This window comes from Eriocheir sinensis, chromosome 41 (assembly GCF_024679095.1).
Source record: "Eriocheir sinensis breed Jianghai 21 chromosome 41, ASM2467909v1, whole genome shotgun sequence".
NCBI classification, from domain to species: Eukaryota; Metazoa; Arthropoda; class Malacostraca; order Decapoda; family Varunidae; genus Eriocheir; species Eriocheir sinensis.
Genome location: NC_066549.1, coordinates 14295960 through 14318258, shown reverse-complemented (window position 1 = coordinate 14318258; position 22299 = coordinate 14295960). Strand labels below are relative to the sequence as shown.

At 42.7% G+C, this 22299-nt stretch overlaps 1 protein-coding gene across 2 annotated transcripts; it reads left to right on the top strand.

Annotated features, from left to right (window-relative positions):
* The first annotated feature begins 790 nt into the window (after positions 1-790).
* On the top strand, positions 791-20368 carry LOC127009698 (carbohydrate sulfotransferase 11-like). 2 transcript variants are annotated; one of them, XM_050883029.1, is made up of 6 exons: positions 791-2207; positions 7004-7165; positions 9909-9986; positions 13976-14097; positions 17440-17647; positions 19327-20368. In XM_050883029.1, the coding sequence occupies exons 1-6, from the start codon at positions 1650-1652 to the stop codon at positions 19630-19632; spliced, it is 1434 nt and encodes a 477-aa protein (XP_050738986.1). In that variant the 5' UTR covers positions 791-1649; the 3' UTR covers positions 19633-20368. The 2 variants fall into 2 exon arrangements, with proteins under 2 accessions (XP_050738986.1, XP_050738985.1); XM_050883028.1 differs by having other exon boundaries at positions 792-2207; positions 13973-14097.
* Positions 20369-22299: the final 1931 nt, after the last annotated feature.

Here is a 22299-nt window from a genome sequence, read left to right as displayed (position 1 = left end):
ATATATATATATATATATATATATATATATATATATATATATATATATATATATATATATATATATATATATATATATATATATATATATATATATATATATATATATATATATATATATATATATATATATATATATATATATATATATTGATTGATTGATTGATTGATTTATATAGTGAAATGATTATATAAAAAAATAGTAACTTTTTATATAGATATCTTAAAATGATTTTAATACAAGATAGTCAACATATTGAAGTGTTCATATATGAATTTCTATGCAAATATATTATTTTTTGTGGCGTCAGGAAGGTTTTTCGTCGCGGCGCGTGAAATGAGTCAGATTCGGCGAATTTTCGTCGCGAATTCTGGTCAGGCTCGAGCAAAAACTACTAAAGCCAGGAAGGCGTGCTTGGTGGCAAATGAAAGCTCTATTAATACAGATTATTAATCAGGAAAAAAAATTGGAAAGCACAAAATAAATAAAAAAGTTGTAAGCAAAAAACTAGGACGTGTGCAAATCGCGGCAAAAGGGCCGAAAAACAGGCTATTATGTGACGGCTCGACGACAAATTTGGAATCGAGCTATCAAAAAATCCTTCGAGCTGGTCAAACTACATTGCCAAGAGGGGCTACTTGCCAAATTACAGCCTCCTAGAGGTAATAGCATGTGTGTGTGTGTGTGTGTGTGTGTGTGTGTGTGAGAGAGAGAGAGAGAGAGAGAGAGAGAGAGAGAGAAGGGAAAGGAATGGAAGGAGGAACAGGTGGGAGGAAGAGAGATCGAGGGAGTGAGGAAGAGAGAGGGAGGGATGGAGGAGAGTGAGGAAGGAAGGGAGAGAGGGTGGAAAGAGATGAAAAAAAAGGAGGAAGAGGAATGGGTGAAAGGAGAGAGAGAGAGAGAGAGAGAGAGAGAGAGAGAGAGAGAGAGAGAGAGAGAGAGAGAGAGAGAGAGAGAGAGAGAGAGAGAGTTTTATGCACACGAATGAATTTAGGTATGAAGCTATTTATGAGGTAATTATAAATATATGAAAATGCAAAGAAAGTGTTTTCTCGTCGATGTGCAGCAGGTCTGCCGCCGGTAGACCGGCGGTCTGCCGCCGGTAGACCGGCGGTCTGCCGCCGGTAGGCCGGCGGTCTACCGCCGACTGACCTGCTGCAGTCGCCGGTCGGAGAAATCGAAAATCGTATATGGTCGCCGGTCTACCGCCGGTAAACCGCCGGCTCACCGGCGGTGAGCCGCCGGTCCGGGGATTATTGCCTATTTTGTCGGCGGTCAGGCCCCGATCGGCTTATCGGGAGTCATCGGGGACAGTCGCGACCGGGACCGGGAATGTGTGAGAGCCCCTTTTCTGAGGTGGTTGGGGGTGGTGGTGGTGGTTGAATGCCGAGTATCCTACTCGGGGAAGCGGGGTTACTAACCTCCAGGCTCCGCCCCGCGCCGTTCCAGCCACAGCCATACCCATACCGCAACAAGACGCCGCGGAGTGAACATTATACCTACGCTATTCTACCTGTGATTTGCCTTAGTAATCCTTTGGAGGCGTTGCCGCTGAATATTTACATACAGTGATAATTTGTAAAGGGAATTCAAAGAAGAGTCCATATTTATTACAGTGCGGTGATAGTGTTGAAATACTGTACGTCGTGATGCCGCCAAATATGTTCCGAATTAAAAACATAGTGTTCGCTTTATTAATAATTACATTTATAATATATGCAAATATCAATGTAAACCAAGTGACAAAGCCTAAAATTGTTGAATATTTTAACGAACTGACGTCAACCAATTTTGGAAAACGGCGACACGAGCCCAACACCACCACCGAAAATGTAATTAGAATATGGAGAGAAAACCAGAACACACTTAATGAGAATGTGCAGGTTACATATGTGTCCGTTATTTTACCTCAAGAGATTGTCAGCACCACAGACTCACCACCACCGATTGTCGCCGAAACAGGCACCTTGGCTAACACAGGATCATTAGGGAAAGAAAATGAGGTGATATTTCCTGACATAACTAACTGTTCCATGAAAGAATATAAACGGAAATTGGCGAAGCACAAAAATTCTGCCAGGGCAAATATTTATATTTGTAGGAAATGGCATGAGCCCAACCCAAACGACCCTCTGTGGCCCATGGTGGTGCCGCCCACCAATGGCTCCATACTGAAGACATTTCCCATTCACCACCAGGACCCGGAGGTGAGTTCTAAGCCTGCGGGAGGGACTTTGTCGTGAGGTGTTACAAAAATATAATGGAAGTATGTTGATCTGACGTTATTATGTTGGTATGCAGAAAGTATGGCAGTGTGTGTGTGTGTGTGTAATTTACCTCTTGGTCTGCTGCGAGTCTCTCTGGAGACAGCCAGCCGTTCCGCTACGGAAGGAGCTCAGCAGTGACCGATCTTTGGGTACGACTGAGACCACACACACACAACACACCGCGACGACGAGGTCACAGCTCCTCGCCTTACGTCGCGTACCTATTCACTGCTAGGTGAACAGGGGCTATATACACGTGAAAAAAGATAAACCCAACTTATCTTCACCCGGTCGGGGAATCGAACCCCGGTCATTCTGGTTGTGAGGCAGGCGCTCTAACCACTGAGCTACCGGCCGTGTGTGTGTGTGTGTGTGTGTGTGTCATTGACCACGGCTTGATCACGTGTTGTGTGTGTGTGTGTGTGTGTGTGTGAGAGAGAGAGACAGAGAGATAGAGAGTGCACGCGTTGTCATCAGTGAGTGGATGTTGTGGGTCCCGTTAGACGGCAGCGGCAGGGCTGAGAAGGGTGTGTGTGTGTGGGGGGGGGGGTTGCTCCCTCTTGCACGAGGGAGCACGGGCCTTTGCCCAAGGCGGCCCGTAGCAGGGAGCCGACAGACCGACTCTATCGGCGATCGAAATCTAGCCGACCAAGTTGGTCCGTCGACGAGGACTGGCGTGTCTCTCGAGAAGGGTGAGGTCACGCAGTATTAAACAATAGGGGTGGGCAGGTACCAGTAGTAACGGTACCAGCTATACGGTACAGTACCGGTACCGATACTGATCAATGTCGCTCATGATGTCCCTCATTTCTTCCTCACACCAGTGACAGGCTGAGACTGAGTGCTTAAGATATCTCGGTGATATGGATATTCTCTCTCTCTCTCTCTCTCTCTCTCTCTCTCTCTCTCTCTCTCTCTCTCTCTCTCTCTCTTGGAGCCTTCTGATTAATGTAAAATCACTTAGGTTTAAGGACAGACCACCTAGTCTGGACCATGGGGTCTGTGTGGTCTGATTTTCTATGTAAATCTCTCTCTCTCTCTTGTATTGAAGTGAATATTTATTTTTTCGATAAAAAATAGCACGTTCTCCTTCTGCAGGCAACAAGGGCAGACTGAAAACGTTTGTTTTGAATTTTGATGCTACACGTGCGTCACTGATACACCAACCGGCTCATCGGTATTGCCAACCCTCCCGAATTATCAACTACACGAGTCCCGACGTTAGTAAAGGGGTACCCATAACTGTCGAAGATTTTATATAGATAGGAATATTGGGAAAATAATAAGTCTACATATCCTTGGTGACCCATTCAAATGGCTTGGGGACCCAACTTTGGGTCGCGACCCAGGGGTTAAGAACCACTGCTCTAGAAGCTGTGGCCCCACAGCCTAACTAGCCCCATAAAACACCCAAGAAGACTGTGGCAGGGTGTGTGAAGAGAGGAAGGAAGGAGAAGGCCAAAAGGGTGGTATGTGTGTCGTTTTCAGGGGTAACAATGGATAAGCGCAAACACTCACTAGTTTTAGTTAGGACTTAATTAAGGTGTGGAATGGTGGAGTCTGTGTTTCCCCGTGTGGGTGGAAACAATTATGATGTTGGTGCTACATATTCCCATGTGTGCATGTTAGTTTAAGGTGTTAATGTTAACCTGTGTTCATGGTATTGTTATGCCGGACGTGTTACTTGGGTTCCGTGTCGCCGTCAGGAGACTCCGTGGGAGGGAGATATGTAAACACTTTGCACAGCTTCTGTAGTTTAATATTCTTCCTTAGTAGTACACTTCACTCTGACTCTTCACTTACCACTAGCTTACTATGACTGGGACTGGCCCTCTCTCGCCCTCTTCTCCTATATATATCCAGAACAGTACAGTCTAGAATGTTACAGTATATTTTAGATCATACAAGAACATGTAGCAAAAATATATGCGAGTTGGCAACACTTCCCGCCTGGCGCCTGACCGCGCCCCGCGGGGCGCGAACGGCTCGCCTTGCTCCCCGCCCCCTTGCTCGTTTCTCCGGGAGCCTTCTAAAGGCCTATGGTCGCCGGGGGAAGCTTCCAGCACAACAGTATTTACAAGTGTAATTAGTGATGTAAGATACGTAAGCTAACCTCTAATCAGTGGACCCTGTCCTATGACCCTTAGTTCACCATCAGAATCTCTAAACAATAATTACCTCGAGTAACATTCTTAAAGTCGCGTTACCTATATTACTTGGACAGGTGATGATCCTGTGTGCGATAATGGTGCCTTATAAGACTGGGTGAATAAACTAGTAATTTTACTCTGTGGTTTAAATGATCAATTAATTCTACTTTGATGTATAATGAACCTACATAATTAATTAAAAGAGTGCCCATGAACGGCACGACAAAATGGTGGCAGCATTTTGAGAGCCATCATTATGACTGGGCTCTCAACCCACAAGGGTTTGTGAATACTCTAATGTACAAATATGCTGTTATCAAAAGTAAGTTCCCCAGTGACACCCTCCCTAAGCCCTATTGTCCTTGTTACCAAGCCAGATGGCAGTAAACGCATGTGTCTTGATTATAGAGAAGTGAACAGCCACCTCACCACTGACATTTATCCTCTCCCCAGACTGGAAGAGTTGGTGGAAACTGCATTAGGAAACAAGATCCTTCTCCACCGATGATGTTTCGAGGACTGTGTCATTCAAGACTTAGCTGGTGCCCGGATTATGTCTGCCGAAGTGCATGGTCCTGCACTTTCCCACATTGAACGAAAGCAGCCACTTCCTGCACCATTCTTCGAGTCGACTTAGGTCTCGCTGCATTGCCTCGATGTCTTCTTGGGTGGTGATGGAGCGGTATATCTTTGCATCGTCAGCGAAGAAGCTTACTTCAGATTCCAGACCGTCTGCCAGATCGTTGATGTATGCAATGAATAGGACTGGTCCTAAAACAGACCCCTGTGGTACTCCACTCTTTACTGGCAACCAATCTGAATGCCTCCCTCTGATCCCTACCCTGTGACTTCTGTCCGACAGGAAACTGGCGACCCAACGATGAATGTCGCCCCGAATACCCTGGGCTTCTACCTTGGCTAAGAGTCTCTTGTGGGGGACTCGATCGAATGCTTTTTCACAGTCGAGGTAGTTCACGTCTACACACTCCTTCCGGTCGATGGCGTTGACGATGTCATCCAGGTATGCAAGGAGGTTGGTTAAGCAGCTCCGCCTGGTCCTGAAGCCGTGTTGAGCGTTACTGATGATGTGGTTTCCATCCAGGTGAGCCACTATTTCTTGCCTGACCAGACCATCCATCACCTTGGAGATGACACTGGTCAGGGAGACAGGCCTGTAGTTGAGTGGCTGTGTTTTGCTACCTCTCTTGAAGATTGGCGTGATGTTTGCGCATCTCCACTCAATGAGGACTATACCCGTGTCCATCGACAACTGAAAGATGTGGGTGAGGGGTTTGCTGAGCAGCCCCGCACAGGTTTTGAGGATGAAGGGGGAGATGCCGTCTGGCCCTGGGGCTTTGCTCTCATCAAGCTCTTGAAGTCGTTGGTAAACACTCTCTGTGGTGAATCTTATGGTTGTAATTTCTTGTAGTGAGTGTTGCGCTGGTTGAGGTATTGGTTGTGATGCATCTTCTTCGATGAAAACACTGTTGAAAGCCTCGTTCATTACCTGAGCTGTCTCAAAGTCGTTGTTGGTCAATTCTCCCTCCGACGTGAGCAGTCTTGTAACCCTATCCTTCACACTGAGTTTAGACCGTGAGTACGCCCAAAAATGTTTTGGGTTTTGCAGGGAGTCAATTGCTACCCTCTTTTCGTACAGGCATTTGGCTTTCCTTACTTCTCTTGTCGCGATGTTTCTTGCTATTATGTACTGCTCTTGTCGGTAGGGTGTTCTTCTGGATCGAAATCTCTGCCACGCCTCTTCTTAGTAAGTTGACTGAACTTTCATCTACGACCAAGGTCTTTTTCGTTAGAATTGTGACTCCTCCACCTGGTGCTTGTTGTCTCCGTCTGTCTTTCCTGGTAACCACATAATGACTGGTATCATATAAGATGTTGTCCAACATGTCCTCATTCGTCTTGGTCTCTGTCAGGAGTACAAAGTCAGGTTGTTCCCTGTGGATGAGTTCACTCAGTTCAGCTGCTTTGTTGTTCAGTCCATCTAGATTGGTATACAGGCATTTAAGAGCCCTGGCGGTCTGGTGCGGGTGAGTGTTTGGTTTATTGCTGCTCCCGGGCTGCCCTGGCACGAAATGGCCTGCGCCCGGATTCATCAGCTGGCACTCGTTTGATGACTCCATTTCGGTGGTCTGCTATCCACATGTGGGTTGAATTAAGATAAAAAAAAAAACTTTGGGGTACCGGTATCAGTACCGGTACTAACGGTACCTGAGTTTTCGGTACCGGTACTACCGGTATTCAAATTAACAGTACCTCTCATCCCTAGTAAACAACGGGACCTCTGAGCCTTCTCATGGTCAGGGACTCACACGGAGTCAAGGGTTACTGTCAAACTTTTTTTTTTCAACCTGTGATATACGCTTAATGTTTGGCAATGGTGTGTGGTTAATAGATCACCACTAATCTATTATAATATAGCAAACTGCCAAATTCATATTCGTTTGGACTACTCGTGAATACAGCTGTGTTATATATTTGGAATCCACTCAATAGCATACGAGTACTCTTCCTGCACCCATTTTATTTGCACCTTTTTTTATCCTCTAATGTAATATACACGTGTTACAGGTGGAGAGGCAGCTGCTTGAACAGGTCGCAGTACAGGAGGAGCGGCTGGCGCTCCTTGCAACCACATGTCAGAGTCATCCTCACCTTGCTGTTCCGAGTAAAGTGAAGCTGGTATGGGACACTTCAAGGACACCTCCGCTCATTTATTGTCCTGTTTACAAGGTAGGAATCCACTTAATTCTCTCGCGGCCACTCATGGGCTTCTCTCTCTCTCTCTCTCTGCCTAATTTTGAAATAACAACCGATGAAGTCCTTAAAGCTCTCCATTCATTTAAAACAAATAAAAGTCCCGGACCCGATAAAGTATATCCTATAATGCTTAAAGAAACAAAGGGCGAAATACTCTCCTCCCTCTCAACCGTATTCAATATGTCCTTGCGACAAGGCATCGTCCCTTTGGATTGGAAAAAGGCTAACGTGACACCGATTTTTAAGAAAAGAGACAAAAAAATACCAGGTAACTACCGACCCATTAGTCTAACTTCAATTGTAGGTAAGCTACTTGAGAGCATAATTAGAGACAAAATTGTGAGTTACCTCGAACCCGAGACCTTCCGCTTGCCAGGTGGACGTGCTACCCGTTACACCACGGTCGCCTCTCGGTGACGACCCACATAGTTTGAAAAAATGGCAAGGGCCAGAACCAAATTGAATTTTCCCCATAAATTTAGTTATTCCTATGACACGGTTTCCTATGGTGCGCAATGCGGCCACCGCTGCGATTTATTATGGAATGTTCAAAACATATCGCAACTGCCTCTGCGATTCCCACATCACTCGACTCATCGCAGCGTGATCGCAGTGTGAACGCAGTGAAAGCGCAGCACACTGCGACTCGGCAACGATATCGTTGCAATGATTGCAGTGGCCTGCGACAAATTGTTGGCGAATCTAGCAACTTTTTCATCGCGAAATGTGGCAACAAAGTATCGCAGTGGCGTCTCCTATAAAATAAGCTGGGCGAGCGACGCTCCCTCGCTTGGTTTCCACACTGCCGTGCTCTGATGGCGACTGCCTCTCGCTCTGCCAATCACCGCTCCCGCCCACAGTGTGCCACACAACGTCTTGTCCCCTTCAGGACCCCTTCTACATCATGCCAGGACAGCAAACCCCCAAAAAAGACCAAGAAGACCAAAGTTCAAAACGTTGTCCTTTTTTCGATGTAGGGTCGAACACGCTCCACTATCTCGTTAAACATGGTCTCAGTGACGTGGATGAAGTTCTGGTAGAGGCAGAGCAGAGGGTCCTCGTCAGCCAGCTCACGCATCAGGTTTTGATAGTGGCCTTCGGTGGCTCGCCATATCAGGTATCCACGTACCCAAGTACTTCGGGCCTTCCTTTTCTTCCTTTTCTGTATCAGCTGTGCAACATTCAAAGGCCACTATAGCTGCCACTAACTGAGGATTCTTCACAATGTCACTGTCGATGAAGTCAATGAGGCTCATGGTGTTGGCATTGCTACTGCAGGGTAGATTGGCTAGTTACAGGCAGGTGGACCCACCCCTCATTTACATCCATGTTGGGACAACCAGCAGGTGGTCACGATTAGTTGCAGTACATCGTTGGGTTCGTTGCGAAGTCGAACTGGAAACGAGAGCCAGTCGAGCAGCAGTCGAGCAGCAATCTTTATCCATTTCAATACTCGTGCGTATGTCGCAGGTGCTCACGATGAATCCCTGCATGAGTTTGCGATAATTGTAGTAAGCTGCGATACGCACTCAATCTTTCCTCGCTTCGCCTGCAATGATTGCAAAGGTCTACGACTAAGCAAGCAGAGATTGAGCACACGTCGTACTGGATCGCCAGATCTTTCTTGTTGCAACAAATCGCGCTTCTCGGGTGGCGACCGAGTTGAGACTCCAACATTTTCAGTATCGCAGTAAGTCACTGAGGCAAAATCGCAGAATGTGATCCCAGCATATAACAGAGTCAGTGACAGATTGCCATGCGCAGGTCATCCCTAACGTGTAACAAAGACCAAGCCCCAGGGCTCAAATTAGAGTCGATAGATTACATCACTATAGTAAAATATAGTCATATTCACATACATGAATTACTCTAGTTAGAATGTAAAGCCTGTGTGTGCGTGTGTGTGTGTGTGTGTGTGTGTGTGCTAACCACAAAGTGGTGATTGATAGTGCTGTTCATAATTTACATCAGTGATGTTAATGTTGGATGCAATCAGCCTGTTCGTATTTTAACTTTCTCTTAACTTCATTAAGTAGAAGAGTGACTGAGCTATATTCAACTATATTCAACATCAATTTACAAAGGGAAGTTAACATTGATTGCCATAATGATGTAAGATAATGTCCCTTACAAATAGTCCCAGTACCCTCCCTGAATGAGATTGTAGCTCAGAGGTGATGGACCTGTGCACGGCTGAAACCTGACGTCCACACACACACCCAGGGGATGGAGCACAACCCCTAGCTGACACCCCATACCCATTCACTGCTGGGTGGACAAAGGGCATGGATCAAAGGAGATTGTCCATCTGTCTCCCCTTCACCAGGGAATCAAACCCAAGACCTCTTGGTTGCGAGTAAGCGCGTTACCATTGCACTTCATTAAATAAGGAATATCACTGGACAGAAGCTGGGCAACCACTAACAACAACAAGATAATGATGCTTGTGGTGCTAACACCATTATGATATCTGACATGCAATCCAAGTCATTAAAGTCAGCTGACCTTTTCAAATTCTAAGTGGGTTCACACATTTCGTATTACAGATTTTTCCAAATCAGATTATCATTCACCAAATTTATTGAGAGAGAGAGAGAGAGAGAGAGAGAGAGAGAGAGAGAGAGAGAGAGAGAGAGAGAGAGAGAGAGAGAGAGAGAGAGAGAGAGAGAGAGAGATTGCTTACAAAGTAACATTCTAAACTCTTAATTTTCAACAGGTAGCATCGACTACATGGGCAGCCTACTTCCTACGTTTAGCTCACATAAGAGCCAGTGAGCCACGGACAAAAAAAAAGGTGATTTTTCAGTCTATTTCTTTCAGGTACTAGATGTGTATATATACCTACAGTTGTATTTACCTAGTTGTGGTATAGTATAGGAAATGAGCTACACTTGTAGGTTCTGTCTCCAATTTTCAGTTTATAAAGTAAAGCTTTAAATCCATTAATACTTTTGGCTTAAACCATCTCCTTTTTAAGGTTATTCTAGGTGTCAATGCATCTGTGGGGAAAGCTATGTTTCTTGATATCCCTCAGGGACCTTGTCTTTCTCAATTTTGTACCATCTCTTTTGTGTGTGTATATACATACATAGTCACCTGTTAACCTAGTTGTGGTATGTGGGAAAGAAGCTACGCTCATACTATCTTGTCTCTGTATCTTCTATAATCTAAATTGGCTTTGAATTTATGAATGATCTTTGCATGGAGCACATTCTTTTCTAGGTCATTCCAGGCCTCCATCATTCTTTGTGGAAAGTTGTTCTTAACCCTCTTGCACACCGTAAGTTTCCAATAAGTTTCTGTTCCACTCACCATGCATTTCTCAGGCCCGACCGGCCTTTTTTAGCCGCCACGATACTCTACATTCCCGGACGTATTTTACCCTCAGATATATCGTACCCCAATAAATTTGGTATCAATGGCTTCATAAAGATTTGTACTAGAACAAGTGCACATAAAAATAGAGGAAAATAAACAATACAAACTCATTTCAAGTCTCCACATAGAGTATTGTAGACAATAAATTCTCTGTACCAACTCTTCCCTAGCTAGATAGCTCGAAATTTTGTGGGCCAACTTTTTTAGCCGAATATATGTTTCGAAGCGAAATTTAGTGAGGATTCCTATGGTATCCTCAAAATCCTCATACACCTATTAGTTCCTGAGTTACACCAAGAAAACTATTTTTTTCGAGGTGACTGACCCCTCCTCCATTTACTCCTCCTCCCTCCTCATCATTCCTCCCCATCTACGGTCCTTAACCCCTTGACTGTGGATTTAGACATCATTCACTGAAGAAAAATAAAGTCATAACACTCCATTATCCAACACAGAGGCAGAGAGATCTCTGGGAGTATATGTTGCCAGGCTACAGTGAAAAGCCAAATACGTGCACAGGGTTATTATCAGAGGCGGACACACACAATACGATGCGGCCTGTCCGGCGGGCGAAAGTGGGCAGAGCATTGTCGGCCGGATGAAGCACACACACTATGAGGCGGCCTCACGGAATACCGGGCGGCAGCCATCACTCTGAGCCCCACCGCCGCAGCGACGACAACACAATTTATGTTTTATGTTCCACAAACATGGATGGCCCTTGTACAGATCAATAAAACAGATCCAAAAGTCTTTATTTATCCAGACATCAGACATCGTGGAGCGCAGAGAATGTGTACACCACGGCTGTCGTCGTCGTCATTCAGATAATTCCTGCCTCAAGGCCACGCCACAAGGTGACACACACAGTGAGGCGGCGGGCCGTGCTGGATGGAATTTCAAACATAAACAGAAGGCCATCTGGCCGCGTCATGAGGCCGCGCCGCACAAATTACACCCATACACACTGCCTTAAGGCCTCTAGCTCCACCCACTTTTCAGCTGCCGGACAGGCCGCATCGTATAGTGTGTGTCCGCCTTTAGAAAGGTTGTCATATGTTATCATTAAGAAACTTATCCTAACAAATGACACTCCCAAATTTGACGCAATTTCACCGAAAACTTAATTTTTAATCATTATTTTTAACTTTTATGACGCGTTTTGCGTCATCGTGCGGCAGGACCTTTTTACCCTTGATGACGCGAAACGTGTCATCGTGCGCGAGAGGGTTAAATGCCTTTTTTAGGTCCAAAAATATGCAGTCCGCCCATCTGTCTCTCTCCTGCATTATATCTATATTTCTCTTGAGTAAAAACAATAGATTTGTGACACAAAGATTTACTATGTCTGAATCCAAATTGACTTTCATTTATTATCTCTCTTTCTAGATGGTTTACCCACTGTCTTTTAATTATTCTCTCACACAGTTTGCACATGACACTTGTTAGGGATATTCGTCTATAGTTCAGAGGCTCTTTTTTGTTTCTGCTCTTATATAATGGGACCACATGTGCCCTTTTCCATTGCGCTGGGACTTTCACAGTCTTAATCCATTCGTTACCGACTCCGTGATCCCCACGCTTCCCACCCCCCCTCTCCCGCACCGAGCTTTTCGCGCGCTTCTCCTAATTTCGTGGGGTTAGTTTATATTTATCCTTACACCCATATTTAGTTAGTTATGTATTTTTTTCACGTGTTCTGATAGATTTTGTTCACGAGATGTATACTATTTAAATCAAAAGTCCAAAGCACTCATGTCATCCCTTGGTACATCATGATGAACACCAGAAAAATCCTCAATTAGGGCAGGAACAGTGCCAGGACGATGATCAGCAAAGGGATCAGCCACGAGTGTAAAGGAGTGTAGGGGTGTGTGGAGTGTGGGGCTGTGTGGTGTTTCTTCATCGTCACCATTCACATCACTCTCATTTTCCTCGTCACTACTCACCTCTCTGTTATTCTCTGGCAAATAGTCTTCATCCGAATCAATTATGAAGCCTTCTGACCCTTGTAAGTCACCTTCAAGAGTCATATCGGACGGAGAAAAAGACGCCATGACGCGACACGTGTCAGTCACACATTGCCCCGCCACCACCCCCAGGCTTCACATCGTACCCCCCAAGGCCAGCGTCCCCAATGTCCTTGAAACACAAGGTGCCAACTAGTTAATTTGTCACTATGTCAAAAACCATACAAACCGAAAAAAATGAAGTCCTGTGTATCGTCAATGAGCGATGACGTACATATGTACTTCATTGGTTCCTTAGCCAAAATTTTATATGAAGTACTATAGTATGCCATCGGTAATGAAGGGGTTAATTGAGCAACTTATAATATCCTGAGTTGGTTCTGTTAACTGTTTACTGTACTCTTTTAGTACTTGACCTGATATTTCATCAGGACCCATTGCCTTCTTACCATCTAGTGATTTTAATAGTGCCAGTATCTCTTCTCTATCCTCTTTTATGTTCTCCATTCTCTTGACAATTCTCTCCTCATCCCTCTCTTCAAATTCAAGCTGGGATTTTTCAGTCATTGCCGAGTGACCTAAGACTACGCACATGCTGTTCTGAAGACCACTTATCAATCTGGACTTTAGATTCTCTTTCTAAAAAGAGGATCAAAGACGAGCTTTGGGGAACAGCATGATCCATCAAGATCACTATAAACACTCACCTGTGCCATAACCGGCTGGGGTGGACCATCAGACTCCCATCAAGAAAGCCTACTGGCACCGTAGGGGGAAAAAAAAAAAAAAAAAAAAAATAGAGTGCAAGGCAGATTGTTCCACTTGACTCATTATCAGCACCACTAGTTGGTGGATAGGCAGATGTCCAGCACTATGTTTGACAATTGATATTTTGTGTGGAGTTTGAAAAAAAAAAAAAATTGAAATATCAAGAGCAAAATGTCCAGTAATATATGGTCGAACAACAGGGGTTCCCTGTACATATATGGAAAGATTTTATTTAATTATTTATTTATTTATTTTACAGTTAAGCTTTTTCAATTTAAAACTGGAGTCCTCATGTTTTTGATTGTTAAGTATCAGGTAATCTTGTTTGTTGATTTTTAGCCATTCGTTATTTATTTATCATGATTGTCACCGGTCTTCTCTCATCAGGTGTTGGAAGGTTTAGTTTCTTCAATCTCTTTCTGCATGACTAGTCCATTAGTCTTAGTAGTATTCTAACTGCTACTTGTCACATTCTCTCTAACTTCCAGTTTTTTTTCACTAGGTAATTCGTCCTTTTTTGCTTGCAATTTCTTGTTCCTTGTGTTTGTGGCTCATGCCCACCTTGCATTATTAAACAAGTAAATGAGGTGGTGTACATTTTCTGTAGCTGCAACATCATATGATCAAAGGGGAATTACTTATTTTCCAATATTTTCTTTTTCAGAAGGCAGTTCCAGATGCTCACACCATAATGTCAGAGATATTCCATCCTCCAAAAAAGAGTAAAGAGAAGAACACAATATTTCCAAAGTCCTTACGTTTCATCGTGGTGCGACATCCATTTAGCAGGTGATTATTTCATAATAATATGCTATTATATAACAAATCCATTCATGCAATCTCTTCGATTTTCCTTATTTATATACTGCTTTATAATGACATTACCACCCCTCCCTGGTCTCTTCTCTCCTCTTTTGACATCTCTCATCTGTCCTCTTCATGGCTTTACACTATGGAATCTCATTACCTGTCCATACTTATTCAATGTATCATGTATCATCCTAACCCAATACTTAGCAGTTATTTTTTCCTTGCATATTTATACCATATTTAACTACCACCAACTAACGGGGAGCATATGCCAGGGGGCATGTTGCTGCTTCCATCCTCAACAGTCCCTCCAAGCAAGCCCCCATGCAGTTACCCTTCCGTCCGTCTGCCCATCCCATTCCCTTCCCATTCCAGGTCACTCTTGGAAGGGATCAGCTTGCCCCAACCCTGAGTTATGTAGCACCCCCAGCATCCCCTTGGTCTCCTCTACCCATGATAGTTTCATACATAAACAACACCTTAAGTAAGATCAACATCTGGGAAGTGTGCCATGTGCCCATATAGCTGGAGTTGGCATTCACAAGCCTTGATTCAGTTTCACCGCTCAAATCTGCTGATGATGGCCTAATATTTCCTAGGGATAATAGGTGAAAATTTATTTAATAATGGTGACAAGTATTAAAGTTCTATTATTTGGCAGATGTCAGCAAGACAGACTCTTCACCTATATATATTCATTACATTTGTTCATTATTCACACTTATTTAGGAGACTTCACATTTTTACATAACAGGGCTGATTTCATTATATGTATGCCCTATGCATACATATGAGCCTGTCTAGAATAATACAAAAGTTTGACCAAGAAGTCATTGCAGGTGATGGCAGTCAGGCTGGTGTTGTGAGAAATACATCCTCATACATACTGATAATGTGCAGCTTCTGATATCATAATTGGCATATTATTCTCACCATCACTTGTAGACTATGACAGACTAGGCAAGACACAATTCACACGGTTCTGGTGACAGCGCGAGCGTAGCACGAACCAACAAATGCTTTCTTTTCATTTTTTTCTTTTTCTTCAGCAAACAGCACAAAGCAACTGCTGCAATATTGGATCCATTGTTTGTTTTGTTTTCAGCTGATATATCTCAGAATGCAACAGTCCTTCGTGTGACCAAACTTGAGGATAAATTCACGGCAGAAAATTGTCAGGAGATAATTTCAGTGGAAAATTCCTGAGAAACTAGCCTTTAAGTGCTGGTGTCACACTGGGCCTTTTTCCTCCAACTGCGTTGGCAATAGGGGCAACTGGCAACTCCTACTTTTCCGAGTGTGCGTCACACACACGGCCTGGGTCGATTGCCCGTATTTACAATATAAACAAAGCAGTTGCCCTGCATCAACATGGTGCCATCTGCTAAAGTGCAGCTTGTGCTGCCGTTACCCAAGTTATGGACTTGTTTCTGCAGTTAAATGAAAGGAAGAAGCAGTTGTGGGCACGATCATGGCTTCAAAGATGGGAGGACAGGAGTGTCTACCCAAACCTTGTCAGAGAACTGTGCTGTGAAGATGGAGTCCTTCTACAATTTTCATAGAATGGAGTAGAGAGGTTTTTGAACTGTGGTCTCACAGCACGGGGTGTTCACATATCTTTTCAATTAAATAGTAAGCAAAGCAGCCCTGCCAGTCTACTTTATGAATCTCATGGTGGGCCATCTTCCACTGCTTCTCAGCCAATGCCGTTGTCTGTTTGTTTACATACAGCCGTGCAGTTGCTCATACACTATCCCTGTTTTCCATTCGTACAGACAACTCGCTACCGGTTAGGCGTACGAGCAACTGTGGTTGCCAGCAGCCCCAACTGATGAAGGAAAATGGCCAGTGTGATACTGCCTTAATGAATCGCGCGTGATGCCGACGGTAGGTAGACATGACCCATACATGTCAAAGCAGCGCGAAACTTGGGGCCATAATACGTGAAAGTTGGGATGGTAAGAATTTAGGACTACGTAAGCAGCAAGGGTGATTTACTAGTGTTTCATGTGTTTTGTAAAAGAACAGAACAGTTGTTAGCTACACCTAATTAATGGGGTACATTTTTCATAAACATCCTCTGACCTTTGTTTGAAATATTAGTTCAATAATTAGAAATCATAAAAAAAATATTTCATATGAAGGGCCCCCTAGTAAATTATGTAGCCAAAATAACTGATTGGAGAAAAGTCTCCTAGTTTCTTCAAAGTCTCATACCTTAGAAAATCAATGAAAATAGAAGAGGGAGGCAACTCCATCTTCCCAGAAATAGAGGACATAAGTGACATAAAACCTGGCCAAGTCATGGGTCTTGCTGCCTCCAATGTCAGCACCAACAGCGAGGCTTAATTTGGCACTTCATAAAAATTTAAAATTCACTAACAGCATACATTACCAGGGAAATTAATCCATTCAGAATGGACAATGCTTTTTTAGTTTAATTTGGCACTGCAAATTACATCAATTCCTTATTTAGTTACTTCAAATTTACATTTTTACATTAAATGATGCTTATGCTTCCTTCCTGAAAAGGTACAGGAGCAATCCAATGACATAATACAGTATATAGGATAAAGGACTCCTTTATGTTATGGCAATTATTCATGCAAAAAAAATTCCCGGCACTTCTAATGGTAAATCAAATTTCATTATTTTTTCTTTTACTTTGAAATTTAATATCTTACCTTATACATGATCATTATTAATGAAAATTATCTTAAAACCATATTTAGGGTCCAGTTAATGAACCATGATGCTGTTAAGAAACTTTGCCTTCATTTAAATATTATATGATTTTACTTTTTGATATCTATAGCTGTACGGATCATCCACACCTGGCGACGATCCGTACAATTTGAAAATTCTTCTTTAGGCCAATGTTTCACCTACTTGTGAAGTGTTCCCAGAGTTGTGCCTCACACTCATTGTAGTGAAAAGGTTATATTTTGTCATGCATAGAAAAGTTTTCCAGTTGATTCAATTTTTTTTTACAAATTAAAAAAAAAAAAAATTGCACAGATCCACAACTCAACCTACACTCATGTATAATTTTGTTTTTGTGTATCTATTTATATCTTTTCTTTAATGAATGAAATAATAATTGATACCATCAATACATTCTAGTTCTGGGGTATTTAACTTTTTGTCCAAACTAATCTGCACATTATCTGTAAACAACCAATCACGTATAATTTTCTGTTCTGCATTTCAGCTGTGATGACAGTGTCATTTATTGATTTTGAATATCACCTGATATGCAATGAAAGATAAGACAAATAAGAAGGATTAAGCAAAAAAATACAAATTATGATTAAATTTCAGGCTGCTCTCGGCTTATAGGGACAAAATCAACACACTAACCCCAAGGCCATTCCAACCATACTTTCTTGACCTACAACAAGCAATCATGAAAAAGTACAGAGCACGAAGCAGTAACATCACTTCGCCAACTCCGACCTTTCCTGAGTTTGTTGATTATGTCATTGACTCCACAGAAAAATTAGCAACCGCAAAAGATTGGATTGAGAAGGTAAGTTATATCTATTTGCTATGGAAGTACATGCTTTAGTCATTTAAATCCCTTAAATCTTTAACTTTAAGGATAAACTTGCTATATTATAATAGATGAAGATCCTGATGCAGATAGCATTCATTAGTAAATATTTTGCATGGTATAGCATGCTTAACCCATGTGCTTAGGTACGGCAATTTCTGTCCAAATGTGCTTTGTATCACTGATTCAGTACGGCTAATATTGTCTAATGCGTGCGACCCCAAATTTGAGTAAATTGGAGGCTTTGGTGACATGTAGCAATTGGTAGATCACTCTAAGTTCAGTTAACTGCAGAACTGTCAGGGCTGGATGCCAGTCGTTACAAATGGGTTAATTTTTTAACTCAAAATACTTGGTAACAATGATTTTTGAGGGGGAAAAAAAAAAAAAAAAAAAAAAACCGCTGCATATGGGTATTAGAGGAACATGCTAATGCACATCTCATGCTATTTTGCTACCCTAATATTCATTCCATATTTAGCTGCTTCTCAGGCACTCATAGCTTCACATTAGCTGAAGCGGGCAGGTTAAGTACCAGAAGTTGAAAAAGAAAATGGTATAGACTTATAGCCTCTTCCATTTAGCATAACCCATTTCTGGGTCGTGATCTGTAGAGTCCCTCATAGAGTCCCGACAGCCTAAGATTTGGACGCCATTATTGGCCCAATGTTTTTGCCGCGCTTTTCAAACGCTAGCGCACGCTCTCGCAGCGAAAACAGGGCCAATAATGGCGTCCAAATCTTGGGCTGTCGGGACTCTATCTATCAATGGACTCTACAGATCACGACCCAGAAATGGGTTACGCTAAATGGAAGAGGCTATTAGATCTCTCGCGCACACACACACACATGAAGGGAGAGGGAGAGAGATAGAGAGGGGAGGAGGGAGAAAGAGGGAGAGCAAGCAATCTCTCTCTCACACACACACACACACACACAAAACTATAAAATGTATAAGAGACAAGCTTATGTGGCGAGGTTTAAGAGCTCCAATAGGTGCATACACAATCATTTCGCTTATTATACTGATTCTGGTAAGGTACTGGTGAACTTGAGCGAACTGATTCTTCCGGAGGTGAATCTATTTTGGAGTGAGCTGAGTAGCGCATGTAAATACAGGAAGGCGCATGCGCAGTAGGTGGGGGGGGACCAGGAGGGACCAATCAGTCCACCACACCAGACAGCATGTGGGTGATCTGCCACTCGGCGATGACTTAAAAAATCAGCGTGTTTCGGTGGAGGCTCAAACCTAGTCTGTGCTAGGTCCTCGGACTCACTGAGTAGAAACAGCCCAAAAACTGACAATCAGTGACTATCATTTTTTCCCTACCAACTTTCGTTAAAAACAGCCCAATTGGATAGGTAAACCACAGACCTGGCAACCCTGTAGCACACAACAGCTGTACGTGGTGCAACCTTCTCATCACTTTGTGTAATTTTCCATTTGTGACGCATCATGTCAGCATTAAAAAAACTTTCTGATTTTGGAATTTCGGATAAAGGATTCTCAACCTGTATTATGTAATCTCAAATACGAGATGTGTGGTAGCATGATGCAAAAGATTTTACTAGCCAAAATTTAAAGAAGCATTTTTCATGTAATAAATGGACAAACATGTATTAGAGATGAATGCCAATAAGAATTTTATTTTTCAGGTTGTGTGCTGGACACCTTACTGGGTACAGTGTGGTGTATGCTCTTCTGACTACCAAGTAGTTATCAAACTAGAGACCATGGACATTGATGTACAGTTCCTAGCTGAAATTGCTCATCTGAAAGAAATTCAGAATGTACATGAATGGAAAAATCAGAGGAATAATTATACTTCATCTAGTGCATTTCCAGAATACTTTAGGGAACTGACAAAGAACCAAACACTCTTGTTATATCAGCGATATAAGTTAGACTTCGAATTATTTGGATATTCTATTGAAGATTACCTCAGTTTTGCTAAGATATAAACAAGACTATGTTGTTGTAAATATCAAAGGTTAAGAAAATAATTAAGTGGGTAGAAGAAATGCTGTTTACTTGCCAAAAGTACCATCTCTACTTAGTTACTCAGTCACTACTGTAAGCGCCGCCTGAGCATTTCAAATTTGGCATTTCATTGTAGTGTATTCTGCAGTTTTGCAACTCATATATATGTAACTTGTATTTGTTATTTTGATACATTTATAATTTTACATGTAGAATGGTGGCCAGTTTGATGTTACTTTTGTAATTTTTGCCATGTAAGTTTTGAGTGGATTTCGTGTGTTGTAGTGATTGCTGCGTAGGGGGGCAGGAAGGAGCCTTGGAGGGTGGCAGAGGTTCAAGACACACTTGTCTAGCACTCCGCAGCTTTAGGCGTCCTCCACCAGATTGAGATAGCGACACCGTGCTATTGTTGTTTGTGCTTATTGTTGCAAGATTGGAGAGGACTGGGAGGTGGATTTGGCTCGCAGGAGGTTGCTCGTTGAGGCATAGGAAGGGTTATAATCTTGATAAGTTCCCAACAGCAAGCCGTCAAATTTGCTGATGTTGAATATTTATAGTTTAAGGAGATGCCATTTTATGGCATGCATTATTGCTACTTTATTTGTGAGCCAAAGTGCCTATTTATTTTGTATGTCATTGTGATTGTGAAAAATGTTTTACAGAAACAAATATACCCATTTCAGCTGATTCAGGGAGGAATAAAGGCCAGTCTGACTAGGGGAGTTTTAGTTATACCATATGGATTGAGCATTCCTACAGTTTCAAGATTAGAGTTGAAGAGTTTCAAGATTCGTGTTTGAAGATTTTCAAGATCATCCCAATTCAAGGATACTTTCCATTCTCAAGGTTGGCACCTTTCAAGTTGGAAGTGTCAAGATCGTCCCATTCTGTGGCAAGGCTGTCCAGATCTCATTACCTCCCCAGGCTACAGGAACATCTACTTCACAGGTGTTGAATTTGTTTTGTTAGTTATTATATTGAATTAAGCATGGAAAGGTACACTATTGTTCAACTCAAGGAGCAACTTGAGTGGAGAGGTCTTAGCACCACTGGTAGTAAATGATTATTCACTGCCTCAAATTTGATATTCCATATTCGTTTGTAAGCATGCCATGGTATTGAAGGCACCCGGTGTTGCGTTATTTGGTGTCCCATCGTCAAAAGCTGGCGCTTTTGTTTACAAACACTGGTCTCGTGAACTGCTCATGTTCAGACCATTAAGTGTAGCCCTGACAGTCTCACAAAGCTTTTTAACACATTAAGAGTTGCTGGAAGGCTGAATCAGACATACAGTACCACCATCCTTACTGTTTCTAGAATGACACTCTGTACATATAAATACAACTCGTACAGAGTGTTGTTCTAGAAACAGCAAGGATGGTGGTAGTGGTACTGTATGTCTGATTTAGCCTTCCAGCAACTCTTAATTATGGTTGAAAAGCTTTGTGAGACTGTACAGGTCTATGCTTGCTGGTCTGAGCATGCTCAGTTCACGAGAGACCAGTGTTTGTAAACAAAAGCGCCAGCTTTTGACGGTGGATACGCAAAATAACACAATACCGGTTCAGGCGTTTCTAGTATTACCGTCCATATGTACATGTCAACATGTGGTTTTCAGGTTTTGTAAGTTTTCTAAAATACAGATGAAAATTTGAATTCATCTATGTTTTTTTTATTTGAAATATCAATATAGTATCGTTTTCGCCTATCGGACTTATCGCTAGCTAGTATCGGAATTGTGGATTTATATCGGGTATCGGTTATCGGTTATCGCCTATATTTGTGTCTCCAGTTAACGAATATCGGTTATCACCGATAAGGTTTTCCATTATCGGTTATTGGTTGTCGGGAATAAGGTTTTCTGTTATTGTGCCCAGCTATGAGGGTTTTAAATGTTTATAAAATATACGTATATAGATAAATAAATACAGTGGTACCTCGTGATTCAAACTTAATTGGTTCATTTGGGCTGTTCGAATTATGTTGTGCCCCGTGGCCAGATCACTCATAAATGGTCAACCAGATATATATTGTCAACTAAATATTGCCAACACGTGTAAATGTATTTTGTGGGGCACCGTGGAGAAAGGACGTATGGTTGGCGAGCTCCCCACTGATCAGCGCTGTTTCCAACGGGGCCTAGAGTAGTGTTTACAAAGAGCCTGGGTGATGTTCACTGTGGTACTCGTCTCCTATTATTGACCTGGTTGTAAGATGAGTGGGAGGGAAGATGATTTGGGGTGGAATACACCGAAGAGAAGAGGAATTGGATCACGAAGGAAGGAAAAACGGACGGATATGGAGAGTGCTGATGATGACATTAATGATGAAAGGTATGCTGGTAGTTTCTCTGGTTTTGTATTATTTATTCATTTCCATACTATAATGCTTAAGCTTCCTACCACCACTTGCACTGTCACTTTTCACTTTCTTGGGAGCCATAATGAGGGTTAATTTCAAGAAAATATGCAAAAAATATCAAGAACAACAAAGAGTGGCATTTAAAGCAGGGGAGTACAAGTGTGACTGACAGGAGTGGCTTCCAGCGTTGCTAGGTCCACGTTTTTCCTGCGCAATTGGGCTATTTTTCAAGGGAGTGTGCGGGAAAAAATGGCAGTCGCGGGTTGGCGGTTTTTGAGGCTGGAGTC